Raw genomic sequence first — 22,496 nt, forward strand, 5'->3', positions numbered from 1 at the left:
CTAGAGTTGGGTTTCCTTTTCTTGGGGTTGGGAATGACGATCACTTCTTGATCTAGCTTGATCATAAATCCCTTACCCCGATCTACCTTGTTGATTACACCGGTCTGGGTAGGTGACTCGGTAGGGGGCTGATATTGAACTTCACCTTCGCTAGTTAGGGGAACCTCAATTTCAGGGGTAAGGGGTGTCTGAGCTATCCTCGTCATCTCCAGAGAAAAGATGAATCATCAAACGGCTTAAAGAAGTGTGTCTGGAAGCCATCCCAACTACAAAAGGAGGAGAAAAATAAGTTAAGAAAAAAGCAAGTTATGAAATCAGGACCAAAACGACAATGCACAAAGCGAAAAATCGGGAAAGCAAGAGGACAACAATAAAAGACAGGATCTTACCCACACAATCACGACCGGCCTTCCAGTCACTCATCAAAAGATGAGGGTTGAGGTTATTAGAACTAAATATCACTAGCAAAACGTTAGCGATTTATAGGTTCTGTCGACCTAACCCATCATAGGTCACTTTTATTAAGTAATTGGAGCCGACGCCGAAGCTCCAGTAGGTCAGTATATGTCTTTCCTCCTCAAGGGTAAGCCAAAAAGGATTACAACCTCAAGTTGACCTTACCTTGAAAAAAGTTTCTTTAAAACTATGAAACAAATCCTCGAAAAGAGCAAAGATTCGTCGGTTTTGCACAGCTCGAAAAGAAAGGTACCCCCTTTTATGCTTACCCTCTAGGGAAGGATTTGTAAGTAAGAAAAAGAAGAAGAAAACTTCAACGGAAGTCGGGATCTCCAGATCCTCTCAAACTATCTCGAAGCACCGGATGACAGCCCAGCTGTTCGGATGAAGTTGTAAGGGAGCAACGTCACACCGGTTTAAGAGGCCAATGATAAACGGAGAAAAAGGAAGCCAAAATCCTAGAACTGTGAACATGGGCCTGTACACCCACATTCAATCGAGAACCCTGAGAGCCTCAAGCTTGAGTTGACAAGCATGCTCCTAGGAGCACGGCACGAAAACATCATAGTTGGCTTCCTCGGGACCACCCCTCCATAACGCTCTCGAGTTGCGAAGCTCTTGTAAATCCTCTGCAGTCACCCTGAAGGACAGGCTCGTAACATCATTCGTGCACCACGCGTAATGATTCACGAGAGGTTGATGGCACCATACCTACAGCGAGGGCACCACTTAAATTAAAAGGGAAAGTCGGAAGCTCGGCACAAGCCAAAACAAAAACTAAGTTCTTCTACGGTACTACTATCCTATATTATACCATTTCCAAGCCTAAATTCAGAAAAGAGATACCTACAACATTCACCCTAAGAAATAGCTATTAAGCAATAGTTCGATCTGAACAAAAGTAGCAACAAGAAAAGGCATACATCAATGACAAATGGCCAAAATCAACATGACAATCTCACAATCAACATATAATAGCAATGAAAAAATAGGCAGAAAGCAAAACAAAAAGATGCATAAACAATGTTTCTTATTAGTAAAAATAGATGAAGGAAGTCGCAGAGGAACGAGTGAAGGTGCTACAAGGCGAAAATGAAATCCACAAAAATGAAGAAAGGAAGGAGATGATGGTGAAAATGCAAAGAAAATAGGGGAAGTAATGGTGATAGTAGTTACGGAAATGAAAAAGGTAACTGTAAAGGGAGAGGAAGAAGCACGAAAGGTAAGGGGATAACGGACCTTTCCACGCACTTTCAAATCACTCATAAAGGACATTAAATGTTCCTAGCAGAAAAACCGAAGCGATCCCTCTAAGCAACAGTAAGGGACAACTCACACACACGAAAAAAGGTGCTAGAAGCATACACTTGGCAGCCGAGGTCACGTTCAGAGAAAAGCAACTATGCGAGAAGACACGAATAAAATTAATGCGCCAACCATGAGTCTCACGACTTGTCGCATAGTGCGAAAAAAGTTCACAAATTAATCGACAAGTGCTCCGGGTCGTACCAAGTAATACCTCAGGGAGTGAAGGTCGATCCCACGAGGATTGATGGATCAAGCAACAATGATTGAGTGATTTTCTTAGTCAGACAAACAAAAAATAATGTTTGAGAGTTCACTAGCATTAAACAGTAAATTCAGAGAATTAGAAAGCAAGCAGTAAATGGGTTATGAAATATATATGAGAAAACAATTAAGGTTTCGGAGTTGTTTATCTTCCGGATTAACTTTTCTTATCAACTATTTTAATCATGCAAGATTTAATTCATGGCAAACTATATATGACTAACCCCTAATTCCTTAGTAATTTAGTCTCCTCTAACTTAGTTAACCGCCAATTCCTTGGTCACTTAATTTCAATTTGAGGTTTAAGTCCAATTCTAGTTTATATACCACAGAAACCCTAATTACCCAAATATAAGAGGATTATATGTCACGTATCCCATTAAGTCCAGATAATTAGTGATTTAAGAAAAATTATTTTCAAGCTGTTGTTCAGGTAAATTGCTTTTCCAAGGTTCACAAGAACTCAAATAGAATAATGGTTATTCTTCCGATCTACCCAAATCCCTAAGATGAAGAACGAAAACAAATTCTTGAAATTTAAATCAAAATATTAATTAAAATATAAGAGTAATAGTATTAGTCCATACAATAAACAGAGCTCCTAACCTTAAAAGTGGAGGTTTAGTCGCTCATGGCTCAGAGAGAAAACTAGGATTCAAAAAAATTGTAAACTGCGGAATGAGGTGCGTCAAAGAGAAGTGAGCATGAAGGGCTAAATCTTTTCCCTTTTGTATCTAACTTAATAAATATAAAATATATTTTCTAAATGTAAATAATATATTTTCCTCTTTGTAAATAAAATAAAGTTTTAATCAAAATTGATAAGATTATCTCGCACTGGCTCATGCATTGGGGGTGGGGACCACCAAGTTCACTAAGGTTGGTGCCAAACTTGGGTTGGGCCATGTTTGGCGCCACTTCAACCGCATGCAATACTCACTTTTTCTTCATCTTGGTGCCAAATTTGGAGAATCCCAAGTTTGGCACCACCAAGACAGCATGAAATTGGAGTTTTGACATTCATGGTGCCAAACTTGGAGACTCCCAAGTTTGGCACCACCAAGGCAGTGATTCTAGAAAAAAAAGTATAAATTATTATATATCTTTAGAAAGCTCTAGAAGTTATCTTTCTAATGCCATTGAAACTGTGTCAATTAGACCTCTGCAACTTAAATTATGTTCATTAGAGTGCAAGGAGGTCAGGGTTGACAACATCATCCACTTTCTTCCTTTTCTTCTACACGAACTCTGTCAAATCCGTCCGAATGATACCTGAAATTAATCAAATTGCACACAACTCAAATTAGAATTCATAGTGGCTCAAAAAATACTTAAATCTTGATTAAACTTAGTAAATTCGAATGCAAATTCACTAGGAAAAGATAGAAAAGATGCTCATGTATCACAACACCAAACTTGAATTGTTGCTTGTCCTCAAGCAACCAAAACTAATATAAATTTAGGATGTGAGTTTGCATGAGAAGTGAGTACTCAATTAAGCTCTTGTTTGTCTCAAAGTGGGGGTTTATAACACTAAAGCTCTGAATAGTTTAGGCATCTCACTATCCTTTGAATATGAGGAATGTCATTGTCATTCGGAATTAGAATCCGGATAGCATTATGAGTTCTCTGCCCTTTTTACTTCGGATTAATCCTTGAACACAGCAACTTTTCATTCTCTTTTCATTGGTGCTTTGCTCCTTGAGTCTAGCCATGACTTTAAATGCTTTGTCTCAAGCTTTACTTGACACAAAAACACCACAAACACTTAATTGGAAAACTCTCTTTGAGTTTTGATTTTTCTTTTGAATAAATGACCATTTGTATCCATAAAAGATGAAAACACTAACATATATACCCACACTAGATCGAAACTAAACTTGTACCCACGCAAGATGCCCTCCATGTGACAAAAGTACCCTACGTGACACTCCAACCCTCCATGTCAGTGTTTTAATCTTTCATGGGTACAAACGATCATTTATTCTTTTTCTTTTACTTACTCCCAGACAGTGGTGCTCAAAGCATTTTACATACTCTGTTAGTTGCACTTGATCTCAACTCTTAGTGCTCTGTCTCAAGGGTTGCTTGACACATTCACACCACAAGTATATGGCTAGAAAAACAACTCTTTGAACTTTTAATCATACTTGACCTTCGTAGCCATTGATACTCAGAGCCTTGGATCTTGCTTTTCTTCATTTTCTTTTTGTTTTTTCTTTTGCTTCAAGGATTAAGCTTTTGTTTAATTCAGAGAATTCATAATAGCTTTCTAAATTCCTATTCCTCATGCATCAACATACTTTGATTAAAATTCAAATATGTACTATTCATATCATGCATTTAGAATCACAGATAATACCACCACATTTAAGTAAATAAGACTACTCTTAAACATAACTCAATTTCTCATGCAATACATTACTTCTTTTTCTTTTTCTTTTTCTTTTTTAGATTCAAGCTCAGTGAGTAGTATAAGACAAAATTTTCAAACTAAAAATAAACAACAGAATGAAACTAGAACCTAAGAACTGAAAATACTAAAGATCATGCAGGAAAACATAATAAATAAAACAACATAAAACAAGAGATAACAAAATAAGAACGAAAGGGGGAATAAAATGAAAGGAACTCAACCACCTCAGTTATCTTGGTGGCCATCTCATTTCTCAGGCTATGCTCCTCTGTGAAGATAATTCAACTCCCTTTGGTGCCATTGATGATAAGATAAACAGAGAGCACGCTCCACAACACCAAACTTAAAAGTTTACTTGTTCTCAAGCAAAGAAAAACTGAAAACGGGGAGGGACATAAAAAATACACGGATGAGTAAAAAATAAAAAAATATTGCAAAAAAAGAGGAAAATGATATAAGGGCAAGAAAAGTTATTATTATTATTATTATTATTATTATTATTATTATTATTATTATTTATTTACTATATATATATATATATATATATATATATATATATATATATATATATATATATATATATATATATATGGAAAATTTGGAGCCAAACTTGGTAAAGCTGAAGTTTGACTCCATTGATCCCGAATGAATGCAACCTCCTGGCGCCAAACTTGGGTGGGACCAAGTTTGGCGCCACCCTTGATATTTATTTATATATTTTTTGGATTGGGTGGCCAAATCAAGCTAACTAGCGCCAAACTCAGGAAAAGTGAAATTTGGCGCCACCCTTGACTTTTATTTATAACCCAGCGCCAAACTCCAGGGAGGCCAAGTTTGGCGCCCCTGGCAAAGAGTATTGCTCCTTTTTTTCTTGATGGTGGCACCAAACTCCAAGAAGTCAAGTTTGGCGCCACCCTTTCCACAAATGCTCCACAATTTACGTTGACTATGGTGCCAAACTTGGAAATCCCAAGTTCGGCGCCACCCTTCAGGGAGTCTTGGCCAAAATTGCTTCAACGTGGTGCCAAACTTGGACTGGCCAAGTTTGGCGCCAACCAGTCCGTGTCACACTCATCCAGGGTGGATGAAATTCTTTCTAATTACTCCTGTTCCTGTTCTAATCACTCTGCATGACCAAAACACATGTAAAATAAGAAAAATTATAGAAAATTGGGATAAAGTAATTTAAAACCAAAACTAAAATAACTATAATGATTAAACCAAAATAACTGCAAAACCAAGGATACTAATAGTTGGATTGTCTCCCAACAAACGCTTCTTTACCGTCACTAGCTTGACGGTCAGTTCTGCTAAGGTGGAGGTTGATCATAATGCTTCAAATTCTCCCCTCTCATTGTGAATCGTCTCCCTGTGTTCCCATGAAGTATCTCAATATGCTCAAAAGAGAGAATTTTGTTCACTGTATGAGGTAACACTGGATTACTAGTCAACACCACCTTAAGGGTGGTAGGAGTACCCAAACCCGCGGGTACGTGACCCGCCCCAACCCGGTCGGGGCAGGGTTAAACCCAACCCAGAGCGGGGTGGGTTTTGATCGGGGCGGGGCGGGGTCAGGGTAAACCCGCCCCTAAACACCCCGAAGTGCATATAATATATACACACTTACAAATTTAGGGTTTCTCACAGCCGCATAGTTTACCTTCACTCCTTCTGGCTTGAGCCCCAACCCTAACAGAAAAGAGAGAACAAAAGGTCACTTCGTCTTCCTCTTCAAGGAACTTGCCAAGGAAATATGTGATAGATTGAAGTTGTTTTATGATGTTACTCAGCTGTTTTCTGGTTCTAAATTTCCGACGGCCAATCCTTACTTTACTTTGGTTTGTAAAATAAAAGTATCATTGGGTGAATGACAACTTCCTAGTAATTCTTTAATTGCTAATATGGCATTTAGCATGAAAAAGAATTTTGAGAAGTATTGGGATGAGATTCATGGCATTATGGGTGTTGCTGCTGTTTTGGATCCTAGGTACAAGATGGTTGGGGTTGAGTTTCAATTTGAAAAAGTGTATCCAGATCCAATAGAATGTTCCAAGCAAGTTGACAGAATTCATTAGTTGTGTAATGGGTTGGTTAATGAATACAATCAAAAAATGAGTTCTGATGTGTCACATGTTGGTACAAAAGAAGTTGATGAAAGTGGAAATACAAGCATATTTGGGGGGATGATTATATGGTGTATCTTAAAAGAAGAAAAATGACAAGGGGTTCATGTGTAAATGTTGAGTTTGATCATTATCTTGAGGAGAAAATTCATCCTCAAATGATCCTAACTTTAATGTTTTGAAATAGTGGAAGAACAATCAAATGAAAATTAAAGTTTTGGCAAAAATAGCCAAGGATATATATGCCATTCCAGTATCCACTGTTGCTTCTAAATCTACTTTTAGTACAAGTGGTCGTGTAACCTCTCCTCATCGTGGAAACTCAAAGAAAGCATAATTGAAGCTTTGATGTGTGGCCAAAGTTGGTTGTGGACAGCTTTAGGGAATAAAGGTGATATATTACTTAATATTCATTTATGTTAATTTTTTACATCATAGTAATTAATATATTAATTGCTATCTCTTTTGATTTTTAGGTTTGAATATTGATCTTCAAACCTTTAATGATGATGAAGATGTGAAAAGTGATAAAAAATAAGGACAGAAGACTTTTATATATTTTAATGATGTAATTTCTTTATGTTTGTATTTTAATTTAGTTGTTTGACATTGTATGAACTCTTTTTTAATTTCCAGTTATTTGACATTGTATGAATCTTATGTTTGTACTTTAATTTAGTTATGAATTTTAAGTTTGTATCTTAATTTATATATGAATGTGTAAAATTTAAAATGGCATTTAATTTTTATAGGGGCAGGTAGGGGCAGGGCGGGTACCCGTGGGGGCGGGTTAGGGTAGAGTAGCCTACTACCCACGGGTAGGGGCGGGGCGGGTAGTAGTGGGGTACAAGGAGGGCAGGGCGAGGTCCGGTAGGGCAAAAACCTGCCCCTACCCGCCCCACTGCCACCCCTACACCACCTTCATCCCTGGGGAGAAACCTTCAGTGGAGATCTTTTTTTTTTCTCCAACCTTTAGGTACTTTCTTTTTGGGAACCTCCTCCTTGATGGATGATGTATTCCCAACACCAAACTTAGGTTTGATGTCAGGAAAAATTTTGTTGATTGTCACCAAAGGAGGCTTGAGTTGTAAACCTTGTTGTGCATTATCAGGAGGTTCTTGAAGGGTTGAAACAATAAACTCAGTTTGCATGCACTTTTCCTCTTCACCTGATGAATGCATATTTTTGAAGACATGAAAGACCAGTTGCTCATCATGCACTCTAAGTACTAATTCACCCACTTTTACATCGATTAGAGCTCTCTTAGTGGTTAGGAATGATCTTCCAAGGATAATGGAGGCATTTTCATCCTCTCCCATGTCAAGAATCACACAATCTGCTGGGAGGAAGAACTTACCCACCTTGACCAAGATGTTCTCCACTATTCCATGTGCATGCTTCAAAGATTTATCTGCTATTTGTAATGCTATCTTTGTTGGTTGTTCCTATTTGATTTGTAGCTTCTCCATCACAGACAAGGGCATTAAATTTATGCTTGCACCCAGATCACATAAGGCTTTCTCAAAGGTAGTGCTCCCAATGGTACATGAAATTTGAAAGCTCCCTAGATCTGACATCTTTCTTGGCAAGTTATTCTGAATTATGGCACTATATTTCTTAGTCAAGACCATTGTCTCATCTCCCTTTAAAGGCTTCTTCTTTGACAACAACTCCTTCATGAACTTAACATAGAGAGGCATTTGCTCCAAAACCTCAGCAAAAAGAATATTAATTTGTAACTTTCTGAAAACTTCCAAGATCCTTGAAAATTGCTTGTCTTTGGTCTCCTTTTGAAGTCTCTGAGGATATGACATCTTAGGCTTCTATTCAGGAGCTTTAGGTAATGTTGGATGTGTGTCAAGAGTGACTGAAAAAGGATTGTCTGCACGCCTAGGTGGGACGCGTTCAACCTCCTTCTTTTTCTCCTCCGGAACTTCTTTTTCAACTGGCTCCTCAGTAACTTGTGCTTCCATACTTGCCACTTGTCCACTTATCAAGGTGATAGCCTTGTACTCCTCTCTTGGATTTGGAATTGTGTTACCAGAAAGGCTATTAGTGGTCCTCTGATCAATTTTAGCAACTTTTGTGACTATTTGACCCATCTGAACCTCTAAGTTCTTGAGTGATGCTCTAGTTTCCTGTACAAAACCTGCAACTAGCGGTTCCAAGTCAGGGGTCTTCTAAGGCTGAAAAATTGCTTGATGAGGCTGAGAGGGTTGGAAATGGCGGTTATTGAAGTTGTTTTGATTAAAATTACCAAGAGAATTATTGAAATTCTGCTGTCTCTGAGGTTGATCTCTCCATCCAAGATTTGGGTGATTCCTCCACCCCTGATTAAAGGTCTTGGCATATGGATCATTGTTGGGATTTCTAGGAGCATTCCCCATAAAGTTAACCTATTCAGGAGAAAATTGAGCATATTCATAATTCTCACCTTGAATGAAGCCACTATTCATGTCATATGGAGCCTCTTGTGGGACATTTTGAGCACTGACAGCTGAAACATGCATCCCACTCAAGTGCTGAGTAAGCATACTGATCTGTTGAGACATGATTTTGTTCTAAGCAAGAATAGCATCCAAGCTATCCACTTCCAAGACTTTTTTCTTCTGAGGAGTCCTAGAGTTCACAGGATTCCTCTCAGAAGAATAAAGATATTGGTTGTTAGCAACCATCTCAATAAGCTCAGCAGCCTCTTCAGGCGTCTTCTTCATGTACAATTAACCACCTGTAGAGTTGTCCAAACACATTTTAGTCATTTCAAAGAGGCCATCATAAAAGATCTCTAGGTTGGTCCATTCAAAAAATATGTTAGGAGGGCATCTCCTGATCATTAGCTTTACCTCTCCCAGGCTTCATAGATAGACTCACCATCTCTCTACCTGAAGGTCTGAACATCCACCCTTAGCTTAGTCAGCTTCTGTGGTGGGAAGAATTTGGTCAGAAATCCATTGACCACCTTATCCTAAGTGTCCAGGCTTTCCTTCGGTTAAGAATCAAATCACTGCTTTGCTCTATCTCTCACAGCAAATAGAAAGAGCATGAGCTTGTAAACCTCAGGACTCACTCCATTTGACTTCACAATGTCACAGATCTACAGAAAGTTAGAGATGAATTAATTTGGATCTTCCAGCGGGAGTCCATAATACTGATAACTTTGCTGCACCAGAGTGATTAACTAAGGCTTCAACTCAAAGTTGTTTGCACTTATAGGAGGCACCACAGTACTGTTTCCATAGAAATCAGGAGTGGTAGCAGTGTATGAGCCAAGCATCTTTCTAGGTTGTTCATTCCTATTCTGATTGACCCCATTAGCATTAACAACATGATTGGGATCTACAGTAGACTCTGCAGTTTCCTTTTCAAAAGTTTCACTGATATTTTCACTAGTTTTATAGAGTCTAGCTTGTTGTAGATGCTGTCTCAAGGTCCTCTCAGGTTTAGGATCAAAATCTAGAAGGGGCTCCTTATTCTTATTTCTGCTAAAAAACAAACAGAAAACAAAAGAAATTGAGAATCTCTACATCAGAGTGCAAAGAATTCCCAGTGAAGTAACCTCTGTGAAAGAAATAAAATAATAAAAAATAAAAATAAAAAAACAAAAATAAAATAAAATATAAGAGAAAACAAAACTAAAAGAAAAATAAATAAAGAGAATAAACTAAATAATTGAGAAAATAAAAAAAATTAAAATAAAAATAAAAAAGGAACGAAAGTTTTTTTTTAGAAAAATTAAAATTGAAACTAAAAAATAAAGTAAAAAAAAGGAAAACTGGGGAGGGGAACGAAACTGAAGAAAAAAAAGGAAAAGGAAATGAAAATACAATTTATTAATAAAAGAAAATTAATTAAAAAAAGAAAAATTATCTGATTTAGGTAATCAAACAACTGGTAGTTGTCAATTACAAACAATTCCTGACAACGGCATCAAAAATTTGGTGTAGAATTTAAAGTCCACAAACTAATCGGCAAGTGCACCGGGCTGTACCAAGTAATACCTCAGGGAGTGAGGGTTAATCCCACGAGGATTGATGGATCAAGCAACAATGATTGAATGATTTACTTAGTCAAACCAACAGAAAATAATGTTTGAGAGTTCACTAGCATTAAACAGTAACTTCAGAGAATTTGAAAGTAAGCAGTAAACGAGTTGTGAAATATATATGAGAAAACAGTTAAGGTTTCGGAGTTGTTTATCTTCCGGATTAATTTTTCTTATCAACTATTTTAATCATGCAAGATTTAATTCATGGCAAACTATATATGACTATACCCTAATTCCTTAATAATTTAGTCTCCTCTAACCTAGTTAAACACCAATTCCTTGGTCACTTAATTTTAATTAGAGATTTAAGTCCAATTCTAGTTTATATACCACAGAAACCCTAATTACCCAAATATAAGAGGATTATATGTCAGGTATCCCGTTAAGTCCAGATAATTAGTGATTTAGGAGAAATTTTTTTCAAGCTATTGTTCAAGTAAATTGCTTTTCCAAGGTTCACAAGAACTCAAATAGAATAAGGGTTATTCTTCCGATCCACCCAAATCCTTAAGATGAAGAACAAAAACAAATTCTTGAAATTTAAATCAAAATATTAATTAAAATAGAAGAGTAATAGTATCAATCCATACAATAAACAGAGTTCATAACATTAACAGTAAAGGTTTAGTCGCTCATGGCTTAGAGAGAAAACTAAAATTCAGAAAAATTGTAAAGTGGAATGAGGTGCGTCAAAGAGAAGTGAACCAGAATGGCTGAATCTTTTCTCTTTTATATCTAACCTAATAAATGTAAAATATATTTTCTAAAACTAAATAATATCTTTTCCTCTTTGTAAATAAAATAAAGTTTTAATCAAAATTAATAAGACTATCTCGTGCTGGCTCGTGCATTGGGGGTGGGGACCACCAAGTTCACTAAGGTTGGCACTAAACTTGGGCTAGGCCAGGTTTGGCGCCACTTCAACCTCATGCAATACTCACTTTTTTTCATCTTGGCGCCAAACTTGGAGAATCCCAAATTTGGCGCCACCAAGACAGCATGAAATTGGAGTTTGACGTTCATGGTGCCAAACTTGGGGAATCCCAAGTTTGGCGCCACCAAGGGAGTGATTCCAGAAGAAAAGTATAAACTATTATATATCGTTGGAAAGATCTGGAAGTTAGCTTTCTAATGCCGTTAGAACTGTATCAATTAGACCTCTATGGCTCAAGTTATGTTCATTGGAGTGCAAAGAGGTCAGGGTTGACAGCATCATCTACTTTCTTCCTTTTCTTATACACGAACTCAATCAAATCTGTCCGAATGCTTCCTGAAATTAATCAAATTGCACACAACTCAAAATAAAATTCATAGTGGCTCCAAAATACTTAAATCTTGATTAAATTTAGTAAATTTGATTGCAAATTCACTAGGAAAAGATAGAAAAGATGCTCACATATCACCGCATTAGGGGCACTGTTCTGGTCCAACCTAATAAGGGACAGAGGTCCATTTGACGGATTGCGGACCCGGCGAGCCCCCAACCTGCATAAGCCAAAGTGACCCACACGTCACGCAATCCCTTGAAAAAGTCCTGGACAACTAGGAGAAGCTTTCAGGTGAATAGAATCAAACGAAGGGGCCCACCCGGATATAGTGAATAAAAGGGGAGGGACCTGCCCCTCCCCCAAAGTACGTCACATTCTTACCCTAATTAGCCGCCTTGTCGTACGGACACTTACTTTGACATCGGAATGTTCTTTCAGGTTGCTCTATTTGCCGACTTATCGACATTCGTGAACGTCATCCCTCTACGCAATGAGTGTATTCAGGTCCCGCTATTCACCATAAACCATTTCATCCAACCAACGACTTAATGAATCGACGAACAAAATTATTGAAATTTAAATTTTGCATCTTTTGCTATATAATTTTTTTAATTTTTGGTAGTATGATCGTTCGAAAATTAATTCGTCAAGGATTATAGTTTTATTTAAGAGTTTGATACTGATTAAGAACTATCGCATGTACAAAACTATGTCGAATCTCCTGCACTTGTTTAAATCCACCTGTTAGCTAAATCATAAAAAATGATATATATATATACTAAAATTAATCACTAAAATAATCACTATGTAATTATATATAAATATATAGATATATATTTAGTTTAATAATTTTTAATATATATTTTATATTTTAATATATATTATACGTTAATAATTAATTTTGATATACATCTAATATAGTTGATTATTTAATTAATTAATTAAAAATTTTAAAACCTAAATTAGTTAAGGGTGAAATTTAGGGAACATTATGATTCGGAGTTGCTTAAATTAATTTCCCGAAATGCCGAAATGGCGAGTAGCATAGTGTTGACAGCAGTTGAGCTTCATCTTCATTCACAGTTTCAACTTTGAAGGCATAATATAGCTACGTATAGTATCATATCATCATCCATCCATAAAATCCCAAACATAATCAAAAGCCTAGTAACTCTCCATCTGAGATCTGCTTCACTTCCTAAAAAAACACACACTTAACACTTCATTTCCGAATTCCGATCTTACCCCCCAGATCTCATACTCCCAAGTCCCAACAACAATGCACTAATCCAACTGAACAGAACAAAACAAGAAAAAAGAAAACCACAATGGGCGCGAACCAATCGGACCAAGTTGCCGGAAACGCATACGAAGAAGAAGAAGAAGAAGAGGAGGATGAAGAAGAGGACGAAGAAGACAACGTGGCAGCTAGGAGGGGTCTCATAAGACCCCCTCAGCTACTCAACAACCGCCACGTGGCAAAGAAGCTTCTAGAACAAGAACCCGAGATCCTGCCGTGCCACGCGTCAGCCTCCCCTCTCTCCCCGCAACTCTCCTCCCTTGGAACCCCGCGCCTCGGCCCTTCCATCAAGGTCTGGGACCCTTACAACGTTCTCGCCCCTCCGCCGCCGCTGCCTATGCTTCCGCCTCCGTCCAACGATGCGGACGACGAGCACGCTGAGACGGTGACGACGGAGGTGTTTGTTATCAGCCACGGGGAGTGCGAGCTGAGCCTCAGGCCCGATTTAATTTCGGGTCGGGTCCCCGGTGCGGGCCTGACTCCGAATGGCGAGAGGCAGGCGAGGGCGTTGGCCGTGTTCTTGAAATCTCAGGGCGTAAGGTTCAACGCGGTTTATTCTTCGCCGTTGGATCGGGCTCGGTCAACGGCTGTCGTTGTTTGTAAGGTACATATTCATATCCCTTCTTTTCTTAACACATGTAATATGATGTGATGTGAGTGTTGATTATCGAAGCAAAACATTGATTTGTTGTTGTGAATTATGTGAATGACGAAAAAGAAATATTAGAATTTTAGAGAGCTTTGCTTCTACAGATTATAGTGGTCTAACACTTGGTTTGTCCAAATGATTCATATTTTGTTTTCGTTATGTGATGGGTTTTGAACTTTTTGAATGAAGAAAGAGAACATTTCAGCATTGCTCGAACTGGATTAGTCATGGACTATTGAAATTGTACTTGGTTATTAGAACATTGGATTTGTGTTCGAATTGTTAGTGTCTAAAGTAATCAAAAGTTTTGGAGAAAAATGTTAAATTGTTTCCCTCTCAAGAATAATCAAATCTCATTATGCTATGGTATGGAAGCTGAAGATGATGATCTTATGGACATTATTGTTTGTTGTTGGGCAGTGTTCAATTCAATATTGGTTATTGTATCTGTTAATGAATTTTTCACTAGCATGAAGTGAATTGACCCATACCAATTGATGGTTACATGCATGTGTTCGGTTGAGGGCTAATGATAAGCTGGTGATTGTTTAGCCATTCTGGCAGGATAGTATGTACTGTGGTGAGAAATGGTGTTTAAAGAGTACCCTCTTGACAGTATATTGTCAGGTCATTGGTGTTTTGCAACTTAATTTTGAAGAGTATGGGTGAAAAACTAATAGACAAACGACAGGAATAATCATTGGAGTGAAAGGTATCTTGGATCATTTGGTTGGAAGGTGAAAATAGGGTTGTAATTTTGATGAATGAGTTTCGAGATGAACTTGGCCATTAAGGGGATGAATACAAAAGAAAGAGAGGAAGAGGGGGGGGGGGGTACAGAATTGGGGTGTTGAATCCATTGCAAGCTGTATGTGTGTCAAGATAGAAAGAGTGTATACAGTATACATAAGAACATGGATAGTTGGTTATAGTTTTTTTTAGTTCCACTTGAGAACTATAATAGGAGAGCATGTTATGTGTTATATATGCTGGGTGCTATGTCTCAGTAAGATTGTAATTTTAACACATTGATAAGCAATAAATGTGGTAGTCCTTAATGGAGGAGTAACTTAGAATTATACGGATGAGTATGAAACTATTCTTCTTCAATATTTTAACTAGCAAGAAAGGTGGATGCCATATTAGGGTTGGACTGGAGTCACTTGCTAAGTAAATCTTTAGAGCAAATTACGTATGTGCGTGTGTGTGTTAATTGGGACAGAGATTTCTGCAATTTTAGGTCAAGTTGCCTAACTGGCTATTGCTGTAGACTGTTGATGTGTTGCTATATGTTTATTGATACCTTGGATGAGTTAAAGTTAGAAGAGATTCTGAAGAGCATTAGCTCGCATTAACTCGCATTAACTGAGTTCCTTATCTATTCTGCATGAGTTAAGTGTATATATATATATATATATATATATATATATATATATATATATATATATATATATATATATATATATATATATATAGAGAGAGAGAGAGAGAGAGAGAGAGAGAGAGAGGGGGGGGGGGAGGGAGGGAGGGTGTTTCTGTTCTAAGAATTAATGCATCTGACCTGGGTCATATAAGACAGAGAGATGAAGTTATTATAGAGTGCATTCATATTTGCAAACTATATGTTTTCAGAATTTTTCTTCTAGTAGATGTAGCACTGCTGAGTGTTGATGAGGGAGGGAAGAGATTGTATTACAGAATCTAGTGCTTGAAATCTCATTTATATAGCTCTATTTGTCAGGAAATCAATTTTTTGGAGGATCAGATTCAGTCCTCAGACGCCCTTGTAGAGATGAGTCAAGGGAATTGGGAAGGCTGCCTTCACTCAGAAATATATACACCTGAAATTTTGAGAATCATCGACAGGTTCCAGCCAGATTTTGCTGCACCTTCTGGAGAATCACTTAGACAAGTTGAATTCCGCATGGTTCAGTTCTTAAATGGGATTGTTCTCCGACTGCCTGAAAAATTGAGGATTGATCTATCCTCCCATCACAATGAAAACAACCAAACATTTGTTCAGCAAGATTCCCATCCTCTGACAAACTCTATTCACGACCAGGATGGACCCCTTCATCCAACAACCCAATGGGATTCGCTCCACAGGCATAGGCCAGGACTCTCCAGGAAAAAATCTGGTAAGAGCAGGCTACAAGTCGTGACAAACACTGGCGATGATTTTGAAGACGATTTATCTCCTAGGCAAGTCAACCACCAAAGTGCGCTGCACAATTCATTCGGTGGCTATAATGCATCTGTTTCTTGTATAGGCATATTTACTCACTCTGCACCGATAAAGTGTCTCCTAACGGGACTTCTTGGATGTAGTCCATTGCTGTCACAGAAGTTCTGCATCGGAGATTCTTCGGTAACAGTGTTGCAACATTCCTTGAGAACAGGATGGCAGATAAAAAGGTTGAATGATACAGCACACCTTAGGCTTCTCTAGTTGAAGAAGCTTTTACATATAGGGAACAGGATTTTGGTATTTATTGGGATTTTTACATATTTAACTTGGTTGTTGGTATCCACCAATCACCAATACACTTGAAAGTGGCACCTTGTGTTGTAATTTGAGCTTTGGTTGACTCCAAAAGGAGTAATTATGGAATATTTGAGATTGTTGTATCAATTCTTTTGTATTTTTATCTTTACTAAAAGTTGCTGCTGTACCTCTACATGGCATGTATTCATGTACTTTGAAAAAGATACAATTGTTTTGGAATTCAAAACTTAGACGACATAGTTATTTTATTCTCAATCTAAGATCTATCATATCAACGATTAGATTATGTTCCAACACTGTCTTGGGATCCTTCGAATTCAGTTATGCCTGTTAGGTGCAGTCAAGTCATCAGCGGGAAAACTGAGAGCATGCCCCATATTCTTATCTTTTGTTTTATTTGCAGTTTTCTCTGTGGACCATGATGAAATCCATGTTGTCATGTGAGTCTATCACATGGTGCTGCTGATATTTCAATTACATTTTCATCATTCATCGACTCAGATCTCATCCTTTAGTATGTTATCCTCTTAATGGGATTTATTCAGCTAACAAATGCATCATTATTGCTACTCATTGAGCAGATTTACATTTTATACCCTATTGAATGACATGTTGAGTCGACGTCTAATTCTACAGTAGATACAGTATTTTTGTATTACACAATATGTATAATATAATTTTTATTTTTCCAGTAAACGTAACATCATCTCACTCAATAATAGATAGTGTATAATGGATGCAGTGTGAATTAATATGCACTTCTTAAATCAAGCACAATACAATATATTATGCATACAATTTTTCCTTAAAAAAATGGAGGTTGTCATTGAATGTATCATGGATACCATGTCACATACTCACATGGGGGTAGGGTAGGGTTGGGTAAGAAAAGCTACAAATCCGAAATTAACGGGTCCTAGAGTTAGCATGTGAATCGTTAACGAACCTCACCGTTCTTGCAATAAATGGTTGTGCATTGCAGAGTTTCAGTTTCTTTGTTGTTTCATTTGGGAAATGGAATCTCCTCCGTACTGAAACAACCGACAGATCAAGAAAAACATAAGGTTTTAATAAATAGGTATGCTTCGAGACAATGCAAAAAACGAAGAAAGTAAATTGTTTTAAATATACTAAGTTGCCGATGCTCCACTAGTTGCATCTGGGTTCGAAATATACCTTTAACTCATATATGGTAGTATTTGATAAAGAGATAGAGACTCAAAGACAAAGATTTAGTATTTTGTTTAGTGCAAAGTGAAAGAATTAATTAATTGAAATGAGAGTATTTTAGGTATAAAATATTAGTAAAATTTCAGTCTCCGTCTCTAAAAATTTCAATCCCCCATGTCCCTACCTTCTGGAGGTATTGAAATACTAAATTTTAGAGATAGAGATAGAAATTTTAATACCAGTCTCTGAGCCAACAAACATAATACTGTGTCTCAATCTCCCAATCTTCTGTCCCAATACCTCAAAACAAACGCTATCATATAGAAAATATAAAAACTCATATAGTACTTTATGTGAATTTATGATATAATACTTAAAATTGAAGATAGTCACATTCGCCGATATAATAATAATAATAATAATAATAATAATAATAATAATAATAATAATAGAGAAAAGCTCTGCATACAAGTCATTAGGGCTTGTATGCTATACAAGTTAATTAACAAATAAACTCCAAAAACGCAATACAAGGTATACGTTCTTCTTCTTCTTCTTCCTCTTCTCTTCTTCTTTTTCTTTTCTTTCGTTTCTTGCCTTCTTTTTCTCTTTCTTCTTCTTCTTCCTGCACGTTCTTCTTCCTCCTCCTCTTCTTCTTCTTCTTTTTTTTTCGTTTCTTGCTTTCTCTTTTTCGTTCTTCTTCTTCTTGCACGTTCTTCTTCCTCTTCCTCTTCTTTTTCTTTCCTTTCGTTTCTTGCCTTCTCTTTCTTCTTCTTATTTTTCTTGATGCACGTTCTTCTTCCTTTTTCTGTTCTTCTTTTTTATTTACGTATTTTTCTCTCTGTTTTCTTTCTTCGTTATTCTCAATTTTCATTTTTTTTACATCAAACTTTGAAATCGTTTTTGAAGAAGAAGAAGCAGCAGAAGATGAGGAGGAGAAAGAGAAAGAATTCTGAAATATGCATAAGGTGTACTTCAACGAATTTTGAGTGTATTTCTTAAATCCTTTGGGTGTATTTTTGTAATCCTTTGGGTGTATTTCTGTAATCCTTTGGATGAATTCCTGTAACTGTTTGGGTGTATTTCTGTAATTCCATTATCTTCAAATTTGACAAGAAAATTGTTTTCATGGAGAAAGAAGAAGAAGAGTCGTTCATAATGCATGGTGAGTAGCGCGCTTTGGAAACAGGAAGTTGTTGAATAACATGCGTTTTATTTCCTCTTGAATGTGGAAGTGTGTAATACATTAATTAATTAAGTGTAATATGTGTGTTTTATTAGACTTGTAAGACTTGTAAATCAAAAAGACTTGTATGTGTAACAGGTCTCATAATAATAATAATAATAATAATAATAATAATAATGACTTATTTATATTGGGTCACATGTTAAGATTATAACTTAAAATTTTTTTAATAAAAATATAAAAAAATTAAATTTTTAATGTATTTATTTTATATTTATTAAAAAAATTAAAATTATTTATTAATAATAAGTTTATCATGTATTTTTAGGAGTGACAATCCATCAATCTCTATCTACATATTCCAAATTACTTTAAAATTTATATATTTATACATAAATTAAAATAAAAATATAAAATTTATTTTATATATTTTTTAAATTTATTAATTTTTATATATTTATATTATATTATATATTTTATATTATATTGTTATTATATAATATATACTTCGAAACGGATAAGGACGGATTTACTCCAAATTTGATCTCATTCTGCCTTGCTCAAACACTTAACAGAAAGAAAATTTGTCCCACCTCGAATCGGATTATTACTCGCGAATCTAGATGCTACTACCAAACCTATCTAAAGACATATATTTTAAGTGCACGTATTAAAATTATAAATTAAAAAGATTTTTATTAAAAATATAAAAAATTTAAATTTTAATACATTTATTTCATATTTATTGAAAAAAAAAATGGGTATTGGTAATCAATAATAATTGGACGTATATTTATTCTTTTGCCGCCATTATAAGTCGTAAATCTACGTGAAACAAGTTGTATCTTGTAACAAAATAAAATAAAAGAAGTAAATCCTCGCTAGACCCGTGATACTGAACGAAAATAAAATTGTCACAACATGCACACTAGTAGAGTAATTTCTTATCTCCCCCTTACTATTACTTAGCACACACTTCCACAGTTGTTCCATAAGCAATTGCATTATCATCTAGCTTTCTGTTTATAGAAACTTGTGAGCAATTCATGGCCACCATGACCAAGTTATGTTCCTTTGTGTATCTCTTTGTCTTGCTTGCCAATTCAGAAGCTCTCAGTTCAACCAGGGAGCCAACAATTCCGGCATCTCCGGGTATCTTACCATATGTGACGGCGCCCGATATTTCCTCATTTTTCCCCGCTCCAAGTGATAATCAACCAATGAGTAGTGGTGATGCTCCGTCGCCGATGCCAAGTTCCGGCGAGTTCCACGGCAGGATGACTTCCAGTTCAGCTAGGTTGAATTATGCCAATGCCATTGTAGTTATGATGCTATGTAGCTTCTTCATAATAATTAAGTACCATAACTAATGCTTGAGCATACATGTGCTATGGCTGCTGGTATGCGTATTAAGTACCCACTATAGCTAGTGTTCTTTAATTTCTTTTTGTTCGTTAATCTATGTTAAGTAATTTGTCTCCGTAAGAGAAATACATTATAGATTGTTTAATTTGCCTGTGCTATGTATCTTTCTAAATGTTGGACAATACTTCACATCAGATTCAGCGCACTACCAGAAACACGGTCATTAGCAACGGTAAGATACCCACAAACAAAAAATAGTGGTAAATTTATATGATCGTGTTAACCGATTGTATCGTCTTATATTTCTGTGGCCAAATTTTGTATAATTTTTAGACGATTTTATTTGTTTGTGGCTAACTTGAGATAAGTTCTCTCAATTACCACAGATTCATTGATTACCGTGGCAAAATCAAACAATTTTCACCTCTCGTATTTAATTTAGTATTTTCCTCCATCTTTCTCAAAATATTTTTATACAATTTATACTTTTTTTTTAATTTAAACTCTAACATAAGGTAAATTTGATTTATCAGTGCAAGCTTTTTTAATTTCTCAATTGTTAGTTTCTTCTCCTCCTTTTTGAGTGGTGCTATTGACAAATTTGATTTATCAGATGCAAGCTTTTTCAATTTCTCAATTGTTAGTTTCTTCTCCTCCTTCTTGAGTGGTGCTATTGACAAATTAATAAAATATGTTAATATTTGATTTTAAATGTTATTAATGATGTGCAATTTTCTATCTTCGTATGATTCTTAAATTCTGTCTTTGAATTATGAATTTTTTTACCTAGTACTAGCTATGCGCTGATTTAGTTAATTTTTTTTATTTAACAGTAATTTTTTAACGTAGTTGTGTTATTCATTATCTATATAAAAATTAGATTGTAATGTAACTAAATAGATTAATTATATACATACAATTTTACTATTTAAATTTTTTAGTTGTTACATTTTTTTGTCTGTGTTCTTCTTGATTAAATGCAGTTTAGGAGCCCAATTTGATAGTATGCATAAATTTAGAGACTTTAGTAATAGAATCAAATGATTCAATTTAAAATGAATGTTAAAATTATAAAAAAAATTACCAAAACAGTACAAAAAGAGTACATATTTATATTTGATAAAATATTTTTAACTAATTTTAGAAAATAAAAAATACTAGCTATGATTGATTGGAATAATAACTAATTTAATTACTCATTATTAATTACTTACAGTTAATTTATGACAACATTAATGAACAGAATCCTAATTTTTAAAATTCAGAATATTAATTTTACACCTATATTTTATTAATTTAATAAAAAATAAATTAAAATTAATTTTATAGAAGTTCATTTTTTAACTATGTATAAAATTTTTATTTTTTTCAATTCAAAGGTATCAAATTCTTAAACTTTAAGTTTATCTATTTTAAATTTTACTGATGTCAATTTTTTTTTTAAATTCAACGAGTCAAAATTTTAATAAGTATGTGAAATTTTTGAAACATAATTTAACGTTATAAATTTTACTATTTGATATTTTTTATTAAAATTAAATTTTACTCTAAATTAAAGAGTTATAGTTAATTCACTAAACAAAATTTAAATTAACATCTATAATAAGATGAAAGAAATTTTTAGCGGCAATGTTAAGTGTAACTTTTATCTAGTGATCCACTCACGCAGTTTTAAGAATAACTTCCTCCCACTATTTCCCGAATCCCTATTTATTAGCTGAGTTTGATAATAAGGAGCCAATCTCTTTCACTAATAACAATAACGTTCTCTTCAGTTTCTCCATATCGTAATTTCTTAGTTCCTCCGCTAGCTAACCTTTAGAGCAAATCTGTTTCGTTCAATCTATTCTTGTTTAGGTTCTAGGTGGACATTTTTGTGGAAGAGCAGGGACCACGATTTGCAGTTCGAGTATGGTCAGTCCGAGTCACCAAAGAAGCAAGCAAAATCGACGGAACCTGATTCTACCGGCAAATCCGAATTTCGAAGAAGACTTAAAGGAACCTTAAGTTGCTCTATTGCACCTCCCTCACCGTCATTCTCTTCGGAGATAGTGCTCTCAATTTTGTCTCTCTGAATCTTGCCTCTCTAAAATATTATAATACAAGTCTCGCGTCGATCTAAGTTTTCTCTTCTTATCTTGTTGTTGGTGGAGATGAGTGTGTTGTCTGAGACATGATCAAAAACGGTGAATTTGAGCAACTCTTTTGAAAGTATGCTTAATAACTATTTTTCCCAATATTTCTTGTGTGTATCAACTATCAATACATTAGTTTAATTCCTAATCTCTATCTTGCTTAGCAGATTTTATTGGAGCACACAAGACAACTGGAGTATCAACGAGGTGTATAATTTAGTGACTAAAGTGATGTATTTTTTTTTGCTATTTATCTGAAAATATTTTTGCATGTAGATCGTCTGTGTAACAAGAAATGCATATCATTT

At 35.5% G+C, this 22,496-nt stretch overlaps 1 protein-coding gene across 1 annotated transcript; it reads left to right on the top strand.

The window, feature by feature from the left end:
* Window positions 1–12,836: 12,836 nt before the first annotated feature.
* On the top strand, window positions 12,837–16,587 carry LOC112697122 (uncharacterized). The gene is made up of 2 exons (XM_025750156.3): window positions 12,837–13,781; window positions 15,568–16,587. Exons 1-2 carry the CDS (start codon window positions 13,206–13,208, stop codon window positions 16,273–16,275), a joined length of 1,284 nt encoding a protein of 427 aa, XP_025605941.1. The 5' UTR covers window positions 12,837–13,205; the 3' UTR covers window positions 16,276–16,587.
* Window positions 16,588–22,496: the final 5,909 nt, after the last annotated feature.

The sequence above is a fragment of the Arachis hypogaea genome, chromosome 6 (genome assembly GCF_003086295.3).
Source record: "Arachis hypogaea cultivar Tifrunner chromosome 6, arahy.Tifrunner.gnm2.J5K5, whole genome shotgun sequence".
Taxonomy (NCBI): domain Eukaryota; kingdom Viridiplantae; phylum Streptophyta; class Magnoliopsida; order Fabales; family Fabaceae; genus Arachis; species Arachis hypogaea.